Source organism: Mustela lutreola, chromosome 2 (assembly GCF_030435805.1).
Source record: "Mustela lutreola isolate mMusLut2 chromosome 2, mMusLut2.pri, whole genome shotgun sequence".
NCBI lineage: Eukaryota > Metazoa > Chordata > Mammalia > Carnivora > Mustelidae > Mustela > Mustela lutreola.
Genome location: NC_081291.1, coordinates 76,488,617 through 76,510,097, shown reverse-complemented (window position 1 = coordinate 76,510,097; position 21,481 = coordinate 76,488,617). Strand labels below are relative to the sequence as shown.

Here is a 21,481-nt window from a genome sequence, read left to right as displayed (position 1 = left end):
GAACCTACCGAGAGAGGACCCAAACTTGCCCACGAGCCAATTCCTTGCAAATAATATCTTAATATGGATCTCCTACTGGTTCTGTTTCTCTGGTTGAACCCTGGCTGCTACACTTCTTTTTGTCTTACCCTCATTCTGCCTCAGTTTCCCATCTGTAAAAACAGAGACAACAACAATAGTATCTACTTCACAGGGTTGACCTGAAGATAATGCAAGTAGAGCAGAGCTTTGGTACTGGGCACAGAGTGAGGTCCCCATAAGTACAAAATATCAACGTCCACATAACTCACTATTGCTGATGAATCAATCCATTTCTTTCAGGAAGGAGTTCATACATTAGTGGGGAGATTAAGAAAAATAATTATAACAAAGATATCTGTTAATAATGTAGGTAGACATAAAGTGCACCAAGGATTAAGAAAAGAACTACCCAAGCATGCCTGGGGCATAATGGAAAGTGGTCTCCACAAGTACATAATACAGCTGGGCCAAAATCCCCATTGCTCCTGCTCTGGAACTGTGAGTCTCCCAAAAATATGCTACAGAGCAAGAAATTCCCTCTTCAGCAAAAGGTTTTAACCAAATCAGTGGAGGAGTGTTTGCCAATGTCTTCATGGAGAATCATTCATTTACTCAAATTTTTATTGAACACCCACTATGTGCTAGGTGCTGTCCTAAGGGCTGAGGAATAAAGAGGTTAAGTAAAAACAACAATCACCACCACCACCACTTCTATATGGAGGGACAAGAAATGTCAGATAATAAATAAGTAAATGCCTAATCCCCAAATGTACCAAAGTAATAAAAGAGTCTGACAAGAGACTCAAGCGAGAGCCCCACATTGGGTGGACCCTATTTTACAGATGGGAATTGAGGCCTAAGACAAAGAGGTATAGCAGCCAGGGTTCAACCTGAGAAACAGAACCAGTAGAAGATCCGTATTAAGAGATTTATTGAAAGGAATCAGCTCATGTGCAAAAAAAGGAGAATTGACTAAAGGAAAAGTGGAATTGGCATTACAACCAGCTAGGCCGAATTTAGCTTTCAACAAAGCAAACACTCACGGCGAGGAATGCTCCTAACTTTCTGGGAGACCAGGCAGTTAGGTCTTCTGTGGTTAAGTCTGCGTTCAGCCTCCCCCCTCGCTGATACTCCAGCGAGTATCCACTGACTTGCTGGATACTCCAGCAAGTATCCAGACCTGAGCCAGCTGAGACACCAGACCATTCTTCTTCCAGAGCAGCAGATTGGGAGACAAGTTGAAGGTTGACTGGGGACACTATCTCATCATTTTGCTTGTGTTACTGTTCACCTGAAATGCTATTACCGCCAAAATCTGGTGACTCTGAACAGAGGACCTCCAAGGTATTTCGTGGACCACCCAAACATTTGTTTCAAATGGCAGAGACACAGAGCCTGATGAAAGGTTGCCCCAGTAGTCGTAAATCCTCCCCCTATTCCAAGTCAACTTGTTTCATCATCATCAATGCCCAGCTTACCTTACAAAGTAAATCTGTACTCATAAAGCATTGTTCTTACATGGTAAGGATCTATAGGATTTCTATTCAAATGACACTCTACTGCTTTTAAAACATTGGGAAACAACGACTATCAATTAACTCCACACTACGATTTTTGAAAACTAAAGTCTGGAGAAGACTTATCTTGAAACATGGCAAATTGCTACTAAAAATGCACGCCCAGGTTACTTGTCATCATTTATCCAAAAAAGTGCACAAAAGAATTAATTCAGGACTTTTCTTTCTCCAAATAATTGTTCTGCTCACACAAAGGATAAATGCACTTTATCCCCTAAATGCAGTTTCCCCAGTGATGGGATTGCTCACGTTCAATGCTGCCAACACTGACTGCTACCTCGAAATTGATCAGCTAATAAAATTCGTTAGGGAGATCTTTGACAGTTGCTGCTTAGATAGCAAAGGCTATACATGAATCAAGGTTTCTATCCAGGTATTCACGACATCCACCTGCACCAGCATCAACCCAAACCACCCTGAAGGGAGAGAACACTGGGCCGGTATCATTTACAAAGATGGCGCTTTCATTAAAGGGTCTTCCCTTGTATGTGTATTAAATAAATATGCAATTACATGGAGAAACATATATTCACACAGCAGGAACTGCATAAACACATCTGCAATATATTATACTCCAGGAGGTTTATTTAAAACTATATTAATGACACAGCCTTGATACAGTTTACCTACCCAGCGTAAACCAATGCAATACACACAGCTCTCTCTTCAAAAGGGTATGTGCCTAGAAGCAAGCTAACAGTAGTGTAAGGGAAAGATAATTCCTACATGTCAATAAATTACCACTGAAAGCTTAATTAGAACTTAATTTATGCCTCACACACCCCCATTACAATTCAACAGCATGAATGACCTTTTCCATCATCAAGCTACAGAATCCAGACATGGTCTCCTAGTGGAATTAACTGGTTTTTGGGTTTGGTTTTGTTTTTTTTTTATCTCTCAAATGTCACAAATGAAAACATTGTTTCGTCAAAGGCACAAGAACCTGAGCTCTACCAAGTTTATTCTGTTTCTCAAATATTTGGTATGTCCAAGCCTCTGACCATATTTGGATTAAGAGAAGTTCATTAGTAGGTACGTTCTTTAGAGAATTTTCAACTCTAATCCAAGGAAGAAAATAGTTAAAATAAAACCCATACACACCACACATCATCCCACACATACACACAAATCCATACATGTACATAAAAACATATACAGGCTCTCATGTTTGCAGACACACCAATCATTTCTTTAGTGCTCACTTTCAGGAAACAGTAATGACTTAGGAAAAGAAGAAACATCTTGACTTCCCTACTTTATACTCTTCTGCTCAATTCATGGGTATATGCCTATGTCTATGTATATAACACATGCCGTAGTAAGAACATGTACTAGGGTTGTATTTTTTCAGAAAGCACCTAGCAGGGGCACCTGGATGGCTCAGTGGGTTAAAGCCTTTGCCTTCAGCTCGGGTCATGATTCCAGGGTCCTGGGATCGTAAACCCGCATTGGGCACTCTGCTCAGTGGGCAGCCTGCTTCCTCCTTGCTCTCTGCCTGCCTCTCTGCCTGCTTGTGATCTCTGTCTGTCAAATAAACAAAATCTTTAAAAAAGAAAACAAGCACTGAGCAAACAAGAATTTTATAAAAATCACATTGTACTTGTACCAGTGGAACTTGTGCCCATTTAAATAAACATAAGCCATGTGAAAACCCATTATCATGTCACTAAAGTTAATGTAAGGAAGTGCCATAATTTCAGTCATCGTATACTTAGGCAGCTGAGGGCTCAAATTGATTTTTAAAAATATGTAGAACCTATTTATAAAACAATTCCAGTGGCACATTCAGAGGCTCACACCATCGTCACTTTCCCCTTAGCCACCCAGACAGGAATACCCACCCATGCACCCCCACTCAGTGCTCTCACTGTCAGAAGAAACCCTGTGGCTACCTGATTCAGCCCTCGACCGTCTGGTCACTATCCACTGTGCATGGGTACCAAGCAATCCAAGAAGACCTCCACATCTGTTTCTAAACCATTCTACCTGCTAGAAAATGGTCCTCAAGTCGGTTTGTCCAACCAACATGCCCAGCAGTTGTGCCAGAGCTAGAAGAGGCAAAGATGAATAGGAGATGGCTTTTAGCATAAAAATCCAGTCTGGGCGCCTAGTGGCTCAGACGGTTAAGTGTCTGACTTTGGCTCAGGTTGTGATCTCCAGGTCCTGGGATCAAGCCCCACTGTTGGGATCCACAGTCAGCGGGGAGTCTGCTTGTCCCTCCATCCCTCCCCACTCACAGCTTGTGCTCATGCACACATGCTCTCTTTCTCAAAGAAACAAAAAATCCAGTCTGGCACGTAGTAGGCACTCAGCATCTGTCAGATAGATAGAGGAGAGCAGAGTGAGCAAGCCCACAACAGAGGCAGAACTATCTAAGAAATACAAAGCAAGCCACAAACGGGAGGCACATAATTTTAAATTTTCCGGTAGGCCCATTTAAAAGAGTTAAAAAAAAAAAAAAAGGACAAGGTAAAATGTATTTTAATATCTTCAATTTCACTGAACCTAGAAAATATTTCCATTTTTACAAGCAAGGAGTATTAAAACAGTATTAATGAAACTTTTTACCCTTTCTGGCACTACTTGGAAATCTAGTGTGCCTTTTTACATTCACAGTGCATCTCAGTTCAGACTAGCACATTTCAAGAGCTCATTAGCCGCATGTAAGTGGTGGTTGCCCTAGACAAGAACGCAAGGTACAGAGTATTTCATTCACGGCAGAAAGCTCTCCTAGGCCAACACACCTCCCAACAGAGGGAGACCGTAAGTACATGGTGGGGATGAGCAAGCATGCTGAGAGCAGGACACAGAGATGGACAGACTAGGGAAGGCCTTGTTTGCCGTGCTCAAGAGTACAACCTTTATTCAATGGACAGCAAGGAGTAAGAGGGTGATTGGATGAAAAAAAAAAAAAAAAAAAAAAAGCCAGTGGTGATCAATGGTTTAAAAAACACAGATTCATAGGTTAGAATCAATCCATGATGAGTAATACTCTTCCAGTTCAAGATAAAATATTAGTAATGGGTGAAATTCAGTATGGTTTTCATAAAACTAAATTTATTCAGTGCATTGAATGGCTATTTAGAGACTACACACCTTGGAGATGGCAGGGGAAGGAGCGTTCAACGTGCTTTTCCGAGATGGTAGTAGCCACAGACTGTCACTATGCTTTAAAAACGCCCTTGCTGGTCAAAATTTAATAGTTGCAGCATCATATTCCTCCCAAAATTCTACTTGTACATTTTAGTTTGCAAGTAAAATCCAAAATTCCAGAACCACCAGTTCTAAACAATTTCTGGACTTTATTAAGAGCGACATAGGGTCCAATGTGCACCTATTATTCTGTATCCTGATTTTCTTATTTCCTACACAAGTCCATGTAGTCATAATGCTTACACAAAACTGCTTCTTTCTCTTTTTTCTTTTTTTGTTTTTTTTGTTTTTTTGTTTTGAGTAGGCTCCACACCCAACGTGGGGCTTGAACTCATGATTCATGAGATCAAGAGTTATATGCTCTACCAACTGAGCCAGCCAGGCGCCCCTCTTACACATGACTTTTATCTTGAGTTTCTACCTGGTAATTCAGTATCTGATGTGAATTATTGTTTGTTTTGTCATTTCCATGACGTTGTGTGTTGGACCTATTACTTTATTATTAGGAATAACTTCACCCAAATTAACTTCTTCCTTCCACCCCAATTCCATTGACCAGTTCCTCAGAATATGGTTCTCAGTGGGGAATTTATGGGTCAATGGCCATGAACAGCTTTGTTTTGTGTTTAATTATTACAGATCTTCAGGCTGTAGCAAAAGGACAATATGCAACACTACCAGTATTTCCTAACACCAAAACCTATAATAATGGGCCATAATTAGTTCTGATAATTTAATAGGCAAAGTAGCCCTAATTTTCATTTCTTAAATTGCTAACAGGGATATGCCTGTGTTTCAAATTCCCTATATTCAACTCTCCTGACCACTTCTAGTGAGGATTTTGGGTAGTGACCTTTGAGATCTCAATTCTTTATATTTTGGATGATAACCATTTAGTCTTTCAAACTGTCCCATTAACTTCACCCATGCTATGGAATTTCATTTAATATTTATTCTATTGCCTCTGGCCAGGCTATTTTTCTTTTTTTTTTTTCTTTTTCCTCTTCAAATACTCAGGCACATCTGTCTCCTGTATGACAATTTTCTTCATTGCTTCAGTGGTCCTGTTTATCTTCCCTATACAGCTGGGTTAAAAATGCTATTCCATTTTCCTCTAGTTACTTTATAAAGAAATACAGTGGAATCCAAAGCCAAGGCCTTTATACTCTGAAATTAATATACTTTTAAAACTGCAGAACTTCCTGGTATGAGTGAAATTGTCTCTGATTGTTCCCAAGGTGGATCTGTCCACACCATAAAATGACAGAGATGTCATCAAACAGCTACCATTCTCTAACCAGGAGGGAAGCTGGACAGGATATCGGAAAATCAGAACTTTTAACTCTTCCCTCAGAGGTGTTCAGCACCCCACAACTCTCTCAACTGCCAATGTTGATATATACGTCTCAACAAGCTCACTTAAAATTAGATTTCAGCAAGAAAGATTATCAGCAGACAAAAGTAACAGCCTGAAGAAATAAATGATTACCCAGGAATACAAAAATCAAATCACTATATAACTATGGAGGCATCTTACCTATTTCTCATATAACGAAACTTCACGGGAAATTTCAATAATTGCCCCTCAGGGGTGGAAAATGGAGAGAAAACAATAGGATAAAGAAAAAAGGAGTATACATGTCACTGTTGATGAACTGTAAATCATACTATGTAAGTTTTACTTATCTACACATGAAACATACAGAAAAAATAACCCTAAAGTAAATTCATTGAAAGCTTAAATAATGGTTATCTGAAAGGAGATAGGACTATGGGTAATTCTGATTTTCTTCTTTTGACTTCTTGTGCAATATGTACTTGCATTATATACTCTACATAATTATTTTTACATGCCTATGCTTCAAGAACATACTTTTATTCTTTTAAAAACAACTTCCTAATAATGGAGAAAGAAAAGATTGGAGCACTGAACTGCATCATGTGCTACTAAAAATCAAGCCAAGTTCCTCAACATTTATTCAGGCCACAGCTCATTCCATGCAAACACCCCCACTTTTTCCCCCACATACTCCAGGCTTCTTAGCATCACTTGTAAGAGTAAGTCTATCAGACAGTCATCATAAAAGAATTAGCACAATACCATGAACTTTCAACCTGCCTCTTTTCTATTTTCTTTTCTTTTTTTTTTTTTTTTTTTAAGGTTCTCATCTCTAACATACTCGCAAAAATACCCACAGTGAGGTTTACATAAAAGCGACTATGGTGGTGTTGTGGTCAAGTTGTTGGTGGTTTTTTTTTTTTTTTTTAAGTCCTTATTTGTTGGATAAATATTAAAGCATTTACTGGCAATGATAAAAATGATATAATATTTATGATTTCCTTGAAATACTTCAGCACAAGAAAAAAAAAAAAAGGTGGTAGAGGGGAAACATGAACGAGAACAACAGAAAGTTGGAACTGCTGGCGCTGAGTGAAGGGTGCCACTCTTCTGTTCTGCTTTGGGTATGAAGGGTTTCTCTAATACAGTTTTTCTTAAGATGCTATGAAAACTGAAAAATACAAGTGCACAACCTTTCCTCATATCATCCAGTGTGTCAAAGTAAAGCTCAGAATGAAACATCATTAAAAAAAAAAAAAAATCAGGGTGACTATATCAAAGGCAGTATTTGACTCTGTATCTTCTCTTTATTACGCAAGACAGAGTACAGGCATGTGTAAATCCATCGGGAAAAATAAGTCTTTCATAGGCATCTACGGATTTGGCTCAGAAGAGGTCAGATTTTCTGTCCTGGGCCAGAGTCAGACCAAGACAGCGGGCAGACCCAGCACTACTTAGCTTGTGACATTTAGAAAAGAAAACGCGCGACGTACTGAGCAATCAGACCCTATGCTAGGAGGCCCACCCTGCACCTCACCACGAGCCAGCGCCCTGCTGAATCCCGCTGGTCTGCCCATAGGCCAGCCGCACATGTCAGGCACCCAAGACCAAGTCCCCACACATGTCAGGCACCTAGGACCATGGTCATTTATTTCATATAGTCCATTCCCGGGGGCAGTGACAAATCATGACATGAACACTAAGAAAGTGGGATTCCCCAAACTGATGACTCCCCAGTGGGTCAAAAATAAAAACAAAGCATAGTCCTCCATAGGTTCATAAAGCACTCACAGCTGAACGGCTTTCAAGTGCACAATCACAATGAGCCTCAAATCTCCCTTGAGAGGAGGGGAAGGCCTGGGTTCTTTCCATCCTACAGAGGCAGAAACTCAGGTTCAAAGCTTTGCAAGACTCTCTTCCAAATAAGTCTTCCGACTCGAAGGACAGTGCTCCTTCACGACCCAGCACTCTGCTGAGAGTGGTCTGTGATAGGGAGACCAAGGGAGGCACCTCGTGAGTGAGGCAAGGCCGAAAAAAGGTCTCACACATCCTGAGTTTCAGAACCTCAGTTATTTCCCAGCCACCCTTGACCATGTACTGTCTAGGCTCCACCATGAGCATGGAGACTTTGACTTGACTTCATCTTGTACCTCTGTGTCTGTGGGCTGGCTTTCCCTGCTTTCTAAGCTCTCACAGGTTTCCTGAACGCCTCACTTCACCTCACCTCACACAGAAACAAAAAGATTTTCTCTATAAGCAGGAGGCAAGACCGTCATGGCTGTGTGGCTGGGAGGCAGGCTGGGGGTCATCTCTTCATAATCAAGATGATAAGAGGGAAGGGAAGTTGGCAGCCCAGCAATAGCAGCCCTCAGCGCCCAGGGACCACTCAACCTAGTAGGAGAGCAAAGCCTACCTCTCTGACTTCGTGAAGCTGGCCGGGATACTGACTCTTGGCTCTTCGGGCAGCTGCAGGCGACTTGTGATGCGTGATTGTGACAACACCGGGGGCCCCCGCGCCGAGGTGTCTCTGGCTACAGGGAGACGCAGGATTGGGCGTTCCATGGGGGAGCAAAGTGAGACTGCGGCTTCGGGAGCTTGGAGTCGTCTAGAATAAGCAACAGGTGTCAAAACTCAGCAACTGACCTGCAGAACACAGCTAGGGGTTGGCTTCCATTTATCTGGGACCTCTTCTCTTCATCTTTCCCCTTCATCTGCTTAGAGGGATGGAGGAATGGGGGAGGTATAGCAACACAACGTGTCCAGGTCCCCCAGGCACTTAAAAGAGACAACCACCATTAACTATGCTTCTGACCTCGTCTGCGACCGTGTCCCTTCCCCTACTCTACTGGACATGAGAGGCAACTGAGTCCCTCCAAAGGCCACAGACTCATACGGATCTGTGCCTGTGCACAAATTAGCTCCTCTTTCTAGAATGTTCTTACTCTCACGCTGGCAAACAGCAGCGGAACCTTAAGATTCAGGTCCATTTCCTGATGTGGGCATCCCCTCCCTGTCTGCCACAGCCTCCCTGCTGCTCCTGTTCCCCTGCGGGGAGATTATATCCATTGTACAGCTACCTTCTTAAGAGATTTTTCCAAACTCATCTTTGTATCCCCAAGACCAGGCCCATCAGGACTGCCTAATCTATTAGGTTCTTACTAAATGTCTGCTGCGTGACTGGAAGTCCTAAATTAACCACCAATTAATCCCCATTTGTAGTGTGGTGTTCTTATTTCATCTTAGAAGAATATATAACCCCAGTAACCATTCAGTGTAGAATAAAGATGGCATTTCAATTTTTGGAGATGAAGGGCTCAAGAAGTTGGTCTGGAAAAAAAATCTCTGCACTGGAGAAGTGAAAAAAGCAAGGTCCAGAACTGTCACCTAGTAGGCAAAGTTCTGCATCAAAATATGAAAAATGAGTCTTTTTATTGTTATTCACTTAAAATTACTTCTTTTTTGGAGATTTTTAAATTTATTTATTTGCAAGAGAGAGAGAGAAAGAGCACCAGCAGGGAAGAGTGACAGAAGGAGAGGGAGAAGCAGACTCTCTACTGAGCAGGGTGCCCAATGTGGGGCTTGATCCCAGGACCTTGAGATCATGAAGGCAGATGGCTAACCGAATGAACCACCCAGGTACTTGTTTAAAACAGAAAAATCCCCCAGAAGAAGACCCACAGAACTAAAAAAGTGGCTACTTATTTGTAGAGAAGCAGAGAATGAAAGAGGGACAGGAAGAGAGACTTTTTCCCCCCAATGGTTTTTTATGTTCCTTCAGTTTGAACCACGTGAACATATTACTTATCCAAAATGTGTTCAATTCTACATACAATTTACATTCTGAATGTTCCTATCCTTCCCTCCAGCTTGAGAGAAGACAGTTACAGGCTATGTTAACTCAGGCCAGCTTCTGAATTTCAGGGTTCACGTATTTACTGAACACCTGCTGTGTGCCCTTGAGAATATCTACTGGGTGGTCTCCAGGAGAAACAGAAGATGTACAAGACAGTCTTCTATCACAGATGCTTACAGTATTGCTGGGGATAGAAGATACACACAGAAACACACACACACACACACACACACACACACACACACACACAGAGTAAGGAAGTGCAGAGCAAGATGTTAATTTGGCAACACGGCCAGAAAATGCCAAAGGAGGAGGAAGAGCTTGAGCTGACCTCATCACAGAGAGTGTATGACCTGAAGCCTCAGCAGGACTGGGGGAGGATACCGGGACAGGCAGCAGAGTACAAATCAACCCAGACAAGTCGGCACCTTCAAAGCAGACTTAGCCTCAGGCCCAAGGTAACAGTCAACAGATCTAAAAGCTGTTAAATGTTAATGATCTGTAATTTTCAAGCTGCCACTGGAGTTGGGAGTGGGGTGGGAGGTAGCACAGAAGTCAGAACTTTGTATCGCCCTGCAACATCAGAGGAGCTTGTAAAAGTTCTCTGGATTGAACTTGGATATAATTAATAGGAAGACAAAGCTGGAATGCAGTGTGTTGCTTTTAAATAACTTTATATACAGGCACTTGGAGAATTTTTCGTCTAAGAATTGCATATACCTTGATCACAATGAAATACAACAGGCATCTACTTTCTGCTTTAATGTTTTCACTTGGAGTGTGGAGGATGAAAAAAGCTATTTCTTTAATCCTTTAATGACCATGAATTTCCCTAAGCATTAAGAGTCTACTGAAAAACATTTTGATTGTTTGGGAGGCTTATTGCCAACCCAAGAAAGGGCAGCTTTTTCACTGGGCTTTTGAGATATACAGCTGAGGTTCCCTCCCCAGCTGTACCAGGCTCTAGCTGTGTTGACTTCAGTCGAGTTATTTAAGCTTTCTTATTAAGCATCAATTACCTAATCTTTAAAAAAGGAAAAATAATATTGAACCTTAAAAGCCATCATGAAGATTAAATTAGATCGTGCACATAAAACATTTAGCACATTTAGCACAGTAGGAAACTGCATGGCCAAAGTTTCTTTCCTTCTATCACTTAAACTTGATCAATAAAGGCCATATTGATTTTTTAAATGTTAAGAAGTCACTTAGTTCAAAATCATAAGCAGGGAGCAAACTCCTCCTTTTTTTTTTTTTTTTTAACTGGATCAAAGTGGTGATGGGAGTCTGAAATATAATTAAATACTTACTGGAGAGTCTTTATGGTCAGCCACTGCATTGCAAGACTGCAGGGGGAGAAAACAGTTCTAGATGCTGAGAATGAGGACCCATTTGAAGTCAGAGAAGATGACAACTATGGCAGAGAGACGCCTTTGCCTGGAGCACTGTCACTGTAAATGGTAATAAATCAAGAAAACTCACCCAGGAGCCAAATTATTCCACTGCGAATGTCTAACTTCATGATCATTACTTAATGGCTGTCACTTGAATTCACAAGCAGTAAATCTGAGTTGAAAAAACCTTTAATTTCCCATTAACTGTGGTACTCTCAACGGTTTAATTCACACCAGTGCCTCCTCTCAGGGTAAATAGGAACAAAAAAAGCCTCACTCTTGGTACACTGCATAGGTCATCAGGCTCCCGGAGAAACAAAACAAGACCAGCCCACAAACTACAGTCGCTAGGAAGGAGAAGGCTCTCTTTCCACAGGCAGCCTGGGGAAAACTCCAGGCTGTGTTTTTAGATGGTGTTGCGCTGTCATACACTCATCCCCGCTACTATTTTACAACAAAACATTATCAGGAACAACAGGGCATGTTTTTACTCCACTTACTTACTTCAGGGAGAGCGACTAGAAAAACCAAGTGCACCATCTGTGAAAAATTTGGAATCAAGGGTAACTTTCTTTCTGGGAATAAGATGTACCCTTTACTTCAGAGAATCAGCCCTTGTGTCCCCTCTCCCAAACAGCGCCTGCCTGACAGATGGGGTGAAGCCAAAGAAGAGAAACTGTGGCCCCTGGTGGGACAAAGTACTGAGACTCAGACCCATCCCAGACATGTGACACGCAGTGGGGTTTCTTGGGATTTACAACCTCTTGGTTTTTCCTACTTACTTCCTCAGATCCATGCAATTTCCCAAGTGTACAAGGAAGACATGTATGCGTAAACGAGCATGAAGGAAAGCACAACTGAAAAGAGGGAGAAAGCACCTGAAGGAATATGTCCAGTAAGGGAAATCAAGCAGGGAGCTGAAAGATAGGGTCCAGTCTAGGAAGCTTACAGCAGAATCAAAGGGCTATCCAGAGGCTGTGGGAGGGAAGTGGTTAAGAGTCAATGGCCTGATCAGGGAAATAAAATTAAAATCACAATGAGACACCTCCTCACAACAGTCAGAATGGCTAAAATTAACAAGTCAGGAAATGACAGATGCTGGCGAGGATGTGGAGAAAGGGGAACCCTCCTACACTGTTGGTGGGAATGCAAGCTGGTGCAACCATTCTGGAAAACAGCATGGAGGTTCCTCATAAAGCTGAAAATAGAGCTACCCTACAACCCAGCAATCACACTATTGGGTATTTACCCCAAAGATAACAAAAGTAGTGATCCGAAGGGGCACATGCACCCAAACATTTATAGCAGCAATGTCCACAATAGCCAAACTACAGAAAGAACCTAGATGTTCATCAACAGATGAATGAATAAAGAAGATGTGGTATATACACACAATGGAATACTATGCAGCCATCAAAAGAAATGAAATCTTGCCATCTGCAATGATGTGGATGGAACTAGAGGGTATTATGCTAAGCGAATAAGTCAATCAGAGAAAGATAAGTATCATATGATCTCACTGATATGAGGAATTTGAGAAACAAGACAGAGGATCATAGAGGAAGAGAGGGAAAAATGAAACAAGATGAAACCAAAGAGGGAGACAAACCATAAGAGACATTTAATTTCAGGAAACAAACTGAGGGTTGCTGGAGGGGAGAGGGGTGGGAGGAGTGGGGTGGCTGGGTTATGGACATTGGGGAGGGTATGTGCTATGGTGAGTGCTGTGAAGTGTGTAAAACTGATGGAAGCACAGACCTGCACCCCTGAAACAAATAATACTTTATATGTTAATTAAATAAAATAAAATAAAACTGACACACAGGACAAAAACTGTGGAAGGAAAAGAGTCAATGGCCTGGGTTCAGATCTGAGCTCCAGTGTTCATGAGCAGGGTGGGCTGGTAAGGGGCAGGGGCTCTCACTCTGGAATTCTTTTTTTTTTTTTTTTTTTAATTTCACTTCTAAAATTTCACTATTACCTACCTCACTGGTTGTTGGAGAATGAAGATGTAAGTAGGACACAGGCCTCGTACTTAGCATGAAGTGTCATCACTATCATTTGTAAATTAAAAGTAGGCCTTGAGGCACCAACACAGATGGAAGATTGTTAAGTGGTCCCAGAGTCATATACACGGACTTAAGGACTTTTTTTCAATCAACACTGACTTAAGCAGACAGTTTTACCACTTCCTTAACTTAAAAAAATTATAATAATAAATTTAAAATAAAAATAAAGAGTAATCATCTTAATTACTAAAAAAAAAATTTGCTTCAGAGAAAAAGTACCTTTAAAATATGATTTCACATTTTAAAATATACATCTATTAGATTACATCTACTAGATTAAATACGTCTAGATATTTAATACTAGATAAAATACGTCTGCTAGATTAAAGCGCCTGTGGATAAGGCCACTGCTACATGCATACTAAAAGTAAAGAATTAGCTTAAATAAGTAATAGGCAAGTTCCCACTAATATTTTGGAATGAAACAGAACCTCAAGTTATAAAGACCACCTGCTGTTCCTAAAAACCTCTAAAAACATATATTAGAACTTTATAATTAGGCTTGCCAAAACTGAAATTTAAAAGCTGAAAATGTATAAGGGGGAAAATACCTTATATAAATATTTTATAATTATAAAATATTTAATATTAATTAAATATTTAATGTTAATTAATTATCAAATCTTATATAAATATTTTCCAATTAATTGACTTTCAGTTCTTTTCCATTAGAAAAATTATCTAACCCCTTGTATAGATAATTTTTCTAATGGAAAAGAACTGAAATTATCTAACCCCTTGTATAGATAATTTTTCTAATGGAAAAGAACTGAAAGTCAATTAATTGGAATAGCATTCAAATGACATTTAATTTGGAACCCATTATCCTCACTTCCTTGAATTCTGTCATAGTGAAGGGGAAAAAGACACCATATTTCAGAATAAATAGCCCAAGGGAGATGAACAACCAAACTAGTATGGTTGCATTTCTTTTTTTAAAGATTTTATTTATTTATGAGAGAGAGACAGAGGGGGCACAAACATGGAGAGAGGGAGAGGGAGAAGCAGGATCCCCACTGAGCTGGGAGTGTGATACAGGGCTCCATCCCAGGACCCTGGGATCATGACCTGAGCCAAAGGCAGATGCTTAACAGACTGAGCCACGTTGTTTTGTTTTAGTTAATTTATTTATTTTAGAGAGAAAGCACATGCAGGAAGAGGGTCAGAGGAAGAGGGAGAGAGATCTCAAGTGGACTCCAGGCTGACGACTCAATCCCATTACCTTAAGATCAGGACTGAGCCAAAACCAAGAGTGGGACTCTCAACCAATACCACTACCCAGGCACCCCGGTTGCGTATTATTGAATAACAAATTCAACCAACTAAAGCCTTTCATTACATTCCTTTCTCTTCCCCCAAAAGAGAAAAAAATCAAGGTACCATTTTTCTAAATATGTGAAAGCTAAACGAAAAAATTGTGATTTATTCCTTTTCTTCCAAATGTAAGCATACTTCAATCGCCAAAAGAGGAAAAGGCAACAGTTTTAAAAATAGTACAATTCAGGACCTTAAAATTATTCAGAATTTCATTTTCCTGTTAGTCAATATCTAAATGAAAATAAATGGTGTCATTTTTTTTCAAGACCCAACAGGGTCTTGAACTAATAATGACCCTAAGATCAAGAGTCTCATGCTCTACGGTCTGAGCCAGCGGGCAATCCCAAAAATTTATGGTGTTTTTAAAATTAATCTATTCCACTATTTTGCTTAATAATGACTGAGGGATAGGTGGGGGGAGGTAGGAAGAGATAAGTAGGGGTCTCCAGGATCCTGCTGGCAAAAATCCCAAAAATGTGGAGGTGTAAAGAAGAAACCAGAGATAAGTCAACAAATCAGATCATCCTGCCCTAGGGGTCAGAGGTAGGGTCTTGTTATAACAGCTACATATGACCAACGAAGAATTACCTGACCCTAAAAAAGGAAGTAAGCCATTGAAGGTGTTATCACTCGTCCTTACCCAATGGTGCCTATCAATAGAGATGTTAAAAGGATTTAACTTTCCAGGTTTGCTTTCTATAAAAGACCATCCCTAAAAGCCCCCAGTGGCAACCCTGTCAGGACCCCTCTCACTTCTGAGAGCGTTTTCTATATCTCTGTTTAATAAAACTCTACTGCTTTACTCACTTTCCTTTATCCACGAGATTCATTCTTGGACTCTTAAGTCAAGAACGTCGCTCTCCTGCCTCAATAGCTGTATGGACCTTTGCATTTGCTTTGCTTTTGATTTTGTTTTTTAATATTCTGTTGTCCTAAGTTTACAGCAGATCCAAAGTAGAAATAAAAGGTTTTAAAACTGGGTTATTTTCCAAGTTGATTCCCATGGAATCAAAAAAGTATACTTCACTTGCTCTACTTTTCCAAATTCCTGTCTTCTTGCAGAAATAAAAGTTTAAACTTTCAGTTACCAGGTCAGGAAGTCTAGGGAATTTCTTTCACTTTCTTTTTTATTTTTCTTAAGATTTTATTAATTTATTTGAGAGAGAGAGTGAGCTCACAAGCAGGAGTACGGGTAGAGGGAGAAGCAGACTCCCCACTGAGCAGGGAGCCCGATGAGGGACTCGATCCCAGGACTCTGGGACCATGACTGAAGCCAAAGGCAGATGCCTGACCGACTGAGACACCCAGGTGCCCAATTTCTTCCATTTTAATCTGAAAATCCTTAATATATCATAAACATTTCCCACTAACGATACCAATGCCCTCTCTTTTTTTTTAATTTTGTTTATTTATTTGACAGACAGAGATCACAAGTAGGCATAGAGGCACACAGAGAGAGAGGAAGAAGCAGACTCCCTGCTAAGCAGAAAGCCTTATGCGGGGCTCGATCCCAGGACCCTGGGATTATGACCTGAGCTGAAGGCAGAGGCTTTAACCCACTGAGTCACCCAGGTGCCCCCACCAATACCCTCTCTTAACGCACACACACAAATATGCGCCAAAGTGTGCAAAGGGAAAAGAATGGTTTTCTCCAGAGAGGCAGTCTCTAGCCTGCTTCTAATCATACCTGCATGAACCTTTGATTATACCTGCCAATGCAGGGCAAGCAAATGCATGTATTTCCATTGCCTGTAAATAGAGGAAAAGAAAACTTGACATTTTCAAGTTTGCCTTGTATCTCAACATTTTCAGCCCCCAAATAAATCCTCTAACAGCTAAGCCAGTACTCCAGAATCCCTAACCATGCTCTGGCCAGGCTCCATCTAGATCAAGCTTCCAGGTCTCATGTACTTGGCCCCTTAGCACTCACCACCCTTCTCCCCACCCCCTTGCATCTGCCAGCTCTCGCCATCTTCTAGATCCATCCAGAAGCAGGTATGCGTGACTTCAAAACCTTCCACACATCTGCTTTCAACTACTCTCTACATAATGTGTTTGGGAACTTGCCACTCAAGAACCAAGACTCCTTTTGGATGCTTTCTTCTGAAAACATGAAGATTCTCTCTACCAACCAAGCCCATCTCTTCTCATGCTGTAAAACTATAGAATTTTAGAAAAGGAAAAAAAAAAAGAACTCAGTCTAGTCTTCTCTTTTTATAGATCTAAAACCAGCCTTAAAAAGATAACATTACGGAGGAGTCAAGATGGCGGAGAAGTAGCAAGCTGAGACTGCTTCAGCTAGCCGGAGATCAGCTAGATAGCTTATCTAAAGATTGCAAACACCTGAAAATCCATCGGCAGATCGAAGAGAAGAAGAACAGCAATTCTGGAAACAGAAAAACAACCACTTTCTGAAAGGTAGGACCGGCGGAGAAGTGAATCCAAAGCGACGGGAAGATAGACCCCGGGGGGAGGGGCCGGCTCCCGGCAAGCGGCGGAGCAACCGCGCACAAAATCAGGACTTTTAAAAGTCTGTTCCGCGGAGGGACATCGCTCCAGAGGCTAAACCGGAGCGAAGCCCACGCGGGGTCAGCGTGGCCTCAGGTCCCGCAGGGTCACAGAAGGATCGGGGGTGTCTGAGTGTCGCAGAGCTTGCGGGTATTGGAACGGGAAAGCCGGCTACAGAGACAGAGCCGACAGTAAGCTCGCAGCTCCGTGTTACCTTGAACCGGTCGCAGGCTCGGTGAGCTCGGAGCGCGGCCGGAGGTCAGGCAGACGGGAGTAACTGGGCGCTGTTCTCTGAGGGCGCACTGAGGAGTGGGGCCCTGGGCTCTCGGCTCCTCCGGGCCGGAGACCAGGAGGCCGCCATTTGTATTCCCGTCCTCTGGAACTCTACGGAAAGCGCTCAGGGAACAAAAGCTCCTGAAAGCAAACCCGAGCGGATTACTCACCCCGGCCCCGGGTAAGGGCGGTGTAATTCCGCCTGGGGCAAAGACACTTGAAAATCACTACAACAGGCCCCTCCCCCAGAAGATCAACAAGAAATCCAGCCTAGACCAAGCTCACCTACCAAGGAGTGCGGTTTCAATACCAAGGAGAGCAGCAGAATTCCAGAGGAGGAGAAAGCCAAGCACGGAACTCATGGCTTTTTTCCTGTGATTTTTTTTAGTCTTGCAGTTAATTTAATTTTTTCTTTTTCATTTTTTTTTTTTTTTTTTTCTCGCCTTCGGGTAAAATTTTTTTTTTTTTTTAACTGTTACCTTTTTCTTTTTTAACGATTTTTTACTAGTTTATCTAATATATATATATATTTTTTTACATTTTTCTTAGGTGTTTTCTTTTTTAAAAAAAAAAATTCTTTTCTTTTTTTTTTTTTTTTTTTTTTTTTTTTCTTTCTTCCTTTTTGAACCTCTTTTTTTACCCTTTCTCCCCACTCACGATTTTGGATCTCTTCTAATTTGGCTAAAGCATATTTTCCTGGGGTTGTTGCCACCCTTTTAGTATTTTACTTGCCCCTTCATTTACTCTTATCTGGACAAAATGACAAGACGTAAAAATTCACCACAAAAAAAAGAACAAGAGGCAGTACCGAAGGCTAGGGACCTAATCAATACAGACATCGGTAATATGTCAGATCTAGAGTTCAGAATGACAATTCTCAAGGTTCTAGCCGGGCTCGAAAAAGGCATGGAAGATATTAGAGAAACCCTCTCGAGAGATATAAAAGCCCTTTCTGGAGAAATAAAAGAACTAAAATCTAACCAAGTTGAAATCAAAAAAGCTATTAATGAGGTGCAATCAAAAATGGAGGCTCTCACTGCTAGGATAAATGAGGCAGAAGAAAGAATTAGTGATATAGAAGACCAAATGACAGAGAATAAAGAAGCTGATCAAAAGAGGGACAAACAGCTACTGGACCACGAGGGGAGAATTCGAGAAATAAGTGACACCATAAGACGAAACAACATTAGAATAATTGGGATTCCAGAAGAAGAAGAAAGTGAGAGGGGAGCAGAAGGTATACTGGAGAGAATTATTGGGGAGAATTTCCCCAATATGGCAAAGGGAACAAGCATCAAAATTCAGGAGGTTCAGAGAATGCCCCTCAAAATAAATAAGAATAGGCCCACACCCCGTCACATAATAGTAAAATTTACAAGTCTCAATGACAAAGAGAAAATCCTGAAAGCAGCCCGGGAAAAGAAGTCTGTAACATACAATGGTAAAAATATTAGATTGGCAGCTGACTTATCCACAGAGACCTGGCAGGCCAGAAAGAGCTGGCATGATATTTTCAGAGCACTAAACGAGAAAAACATGCAGCCAAGAATACTATATCCAGCTAGGCTATCATTGAAAATAGAAGGAGAGATTAAAAGCTTCCAGGACAAACAACAACTGAAAGAATTTGCAAATACCAAACCAGCTCTACAGGAAATATTGAAAGGGGTCCTCTAAGCAAAGAGAGAGCCTACAAGTGGTAGATCAGAAAGGAACAGAGACCATATACAGTAACAGTCACCTTACAGGCAATACAATGGCACTAAATTCATATCTCTCAATAGTTACCCTGAATGTGAATGGGCTAAATGCCCCTGTCAAAAGACACAGGGTATCAGAATGGATAAAAAAACAAAACCCATCTATATGTTGCCTCCAAGAAACACATTTTAAGCCCGAAGACACCTCCAGATTTAAAGTGAGGGGGTGGAAAAGAATTTACCATGCTAATGGACATCAGAAGAAAGCAGGAGTGGCAATCCTTATATCAGATCAATTAGATTTTAAGCCAAAGACTGTAATAAGAGATGAGGAAGGACACTATATCATACTCAAAGGGTCTGTCCAACAAGAAGATTTAACAATTTTAAATATCTATGCCCCCAACGTGGGAGCAGCCAACTATATAAACCAATTAATAACAAAATCAAAGAAACACATAAACAACAATACAATAATAGTAGGGGACTTTAATATTCCCCTCACTGAAATGGACAGGTCATCCAAGCAAAAGATCAGCAAGGAAATAAAGGCCTTAAATGACACACTGGACCAGATGGACATCACAGATATATTCAGAATATTTCATCCCAAAGCAACAGAATACACATTCTTCTCTAGTGCACATGGTACATTCTCCAGAATAGATCACATCCTCGGTCCTAAATCAGGACTCAACCGGTATCAAAAGATTGGGATCATTCCCTGCATATTTTCAGACCACAATGCTCTAAAGCTAGAACTCAACCACAAAAGGAAGTTTGGAAAGAACCCAAATACATGGAGACTAAAGAGTATCCTTCTAAAGAATGAATGGGTCAACCGGGAAATTAAAGAAGAATTGAAAAAAATCATGGAAACAAATGATAATGAAAATACAACGGTTCAAAATCTGTGGGACACAACAAAGGCAGTCCTGAGAGGAAAATATATAGCGGTACAAGCCTTTCTCAAGAAACAAGAAAGGTCTCAGGTACACAACCTAACCCTACACCTAAAGGAGCTGGAGAAGGAACAAGAAAGAAACCCTAAGCCCAGCAGGAGAAGAGAAATCATAAAGATCAGAGCAGAAATCAATGAAATAGAAACCAAAAAAACAATAGAACAAATCAACGAAACTAGGAGCTGGTTCTTTGAAAGAATTAATAAAATTGATAAACCCCTGGCCCGACTTATCAAAAAGAAAAGAGAAAGGACCCAAATAAATAAAATCATGAATGAAAGAGGAGAGATCACAACTAACACCAAGGAAATACAAACTATTATAAGAACATACTATGAGCAACTCTACGGCAATAAATTTGACAATCTGGAAGAAATGGATGCATTCCTAGAAACATATAAACTACCACAACTGAACCATGAAGAAATAGAAAGCCTGAACAGACCCATAACCAGTAAGGAGATTGAAACAGTCATTAAAAATCTCCAAACAAACAAAAGCCCAGGGCCAGACGGCTTCCCGGGGGAATTCTACCAAACATTTAAAGAAGAACTAATTCCTATTCTCCTGAAACTGTTCCAAAAAATAGAAATGGAAGGAAAACTTCCAAACTCATTTTATGAGGCCAGCATCACCTTGATCCCAAAACCAGACAAGGATCCCACCAAAAAAGAGAGCTATAGACCGATATCCTTGATGAACACAGATGCGAAAATACTCAACAAAATACTAGCCAATCGGATTCAACAGTACATTAAAAAGATTATTCACCACGACCAAGTGGGATTTATTCCAGGGCTGCAAGGTTGGTTCAACATCCGCAAATCAGTCAATGTGATACAACACATCAATAAAAGTAAGAACAAGAACCATATGATACTCTCAATAGATGCTGAAAAAGCATTTGACAAAGTACAACATCCCTTCCTGATCAAAACTCTTCAAAGTGTAGGGATAGAGGGCACATACCTCAATATCATCAAAGCCATCTATGAAAAACCCACCGCAAATATCATTCTCAATGGAGAAAAACTGAAAGCTTTTCCGCTAAGGTCAGGAACACGGCAGGGATGTCCATTATCACCACTGCTATTCAACATCGTACTAGAGGTCCTAGCCTCAGCAATCAGACAACAAAAGGAAATTAAAGGCATCCAAATCGGCAAAGAAGAAGTCAAATTATCACTCTTCGCAGATGATATGATACTATATGTGGAAAACCCAAAAGACTCCACTCCAAAACTGCTAGAACTTATACAGGAATTCAGTAAAGTGTCAGGATATAAAATCAATGCACAGAAATCAGTTGCAT

At 40.8% G+C, this 21,481-nt stretch overlaps 1 protein-coding gene across 4 annotated transcripts in view; it reads right to left on the bottom strand.

Annotated features, from left to right (window-relative positions):
- OSBPL10 (oxysterol binding protein like 10) overlaps positions 1 to 21,481 on the bottom strand; it is a 327,328-nt gene that overhangs the window by 154,803 nt on the left and 151,044 nt on the right. For 3 of the 4 annotated variants that reach the window (XM_059162392.1, XM_059162395.1, XM_059162394.1), the window contains exon 4: positions 8,507 to 8,698. The exons of the other annotated variant lie outside the window; for it this stretch is intronic. In XM_059162392.1, the coding sequence (XP_059018375.1) occupies positions 8,507 to 8,698 (192 nt within the window). The remainder of the gene's footprint in view (positions 1 to 8,506; positions 8,699 to 21,481) is intronic. 4 annotated transcript variants of the gene reach the window in all.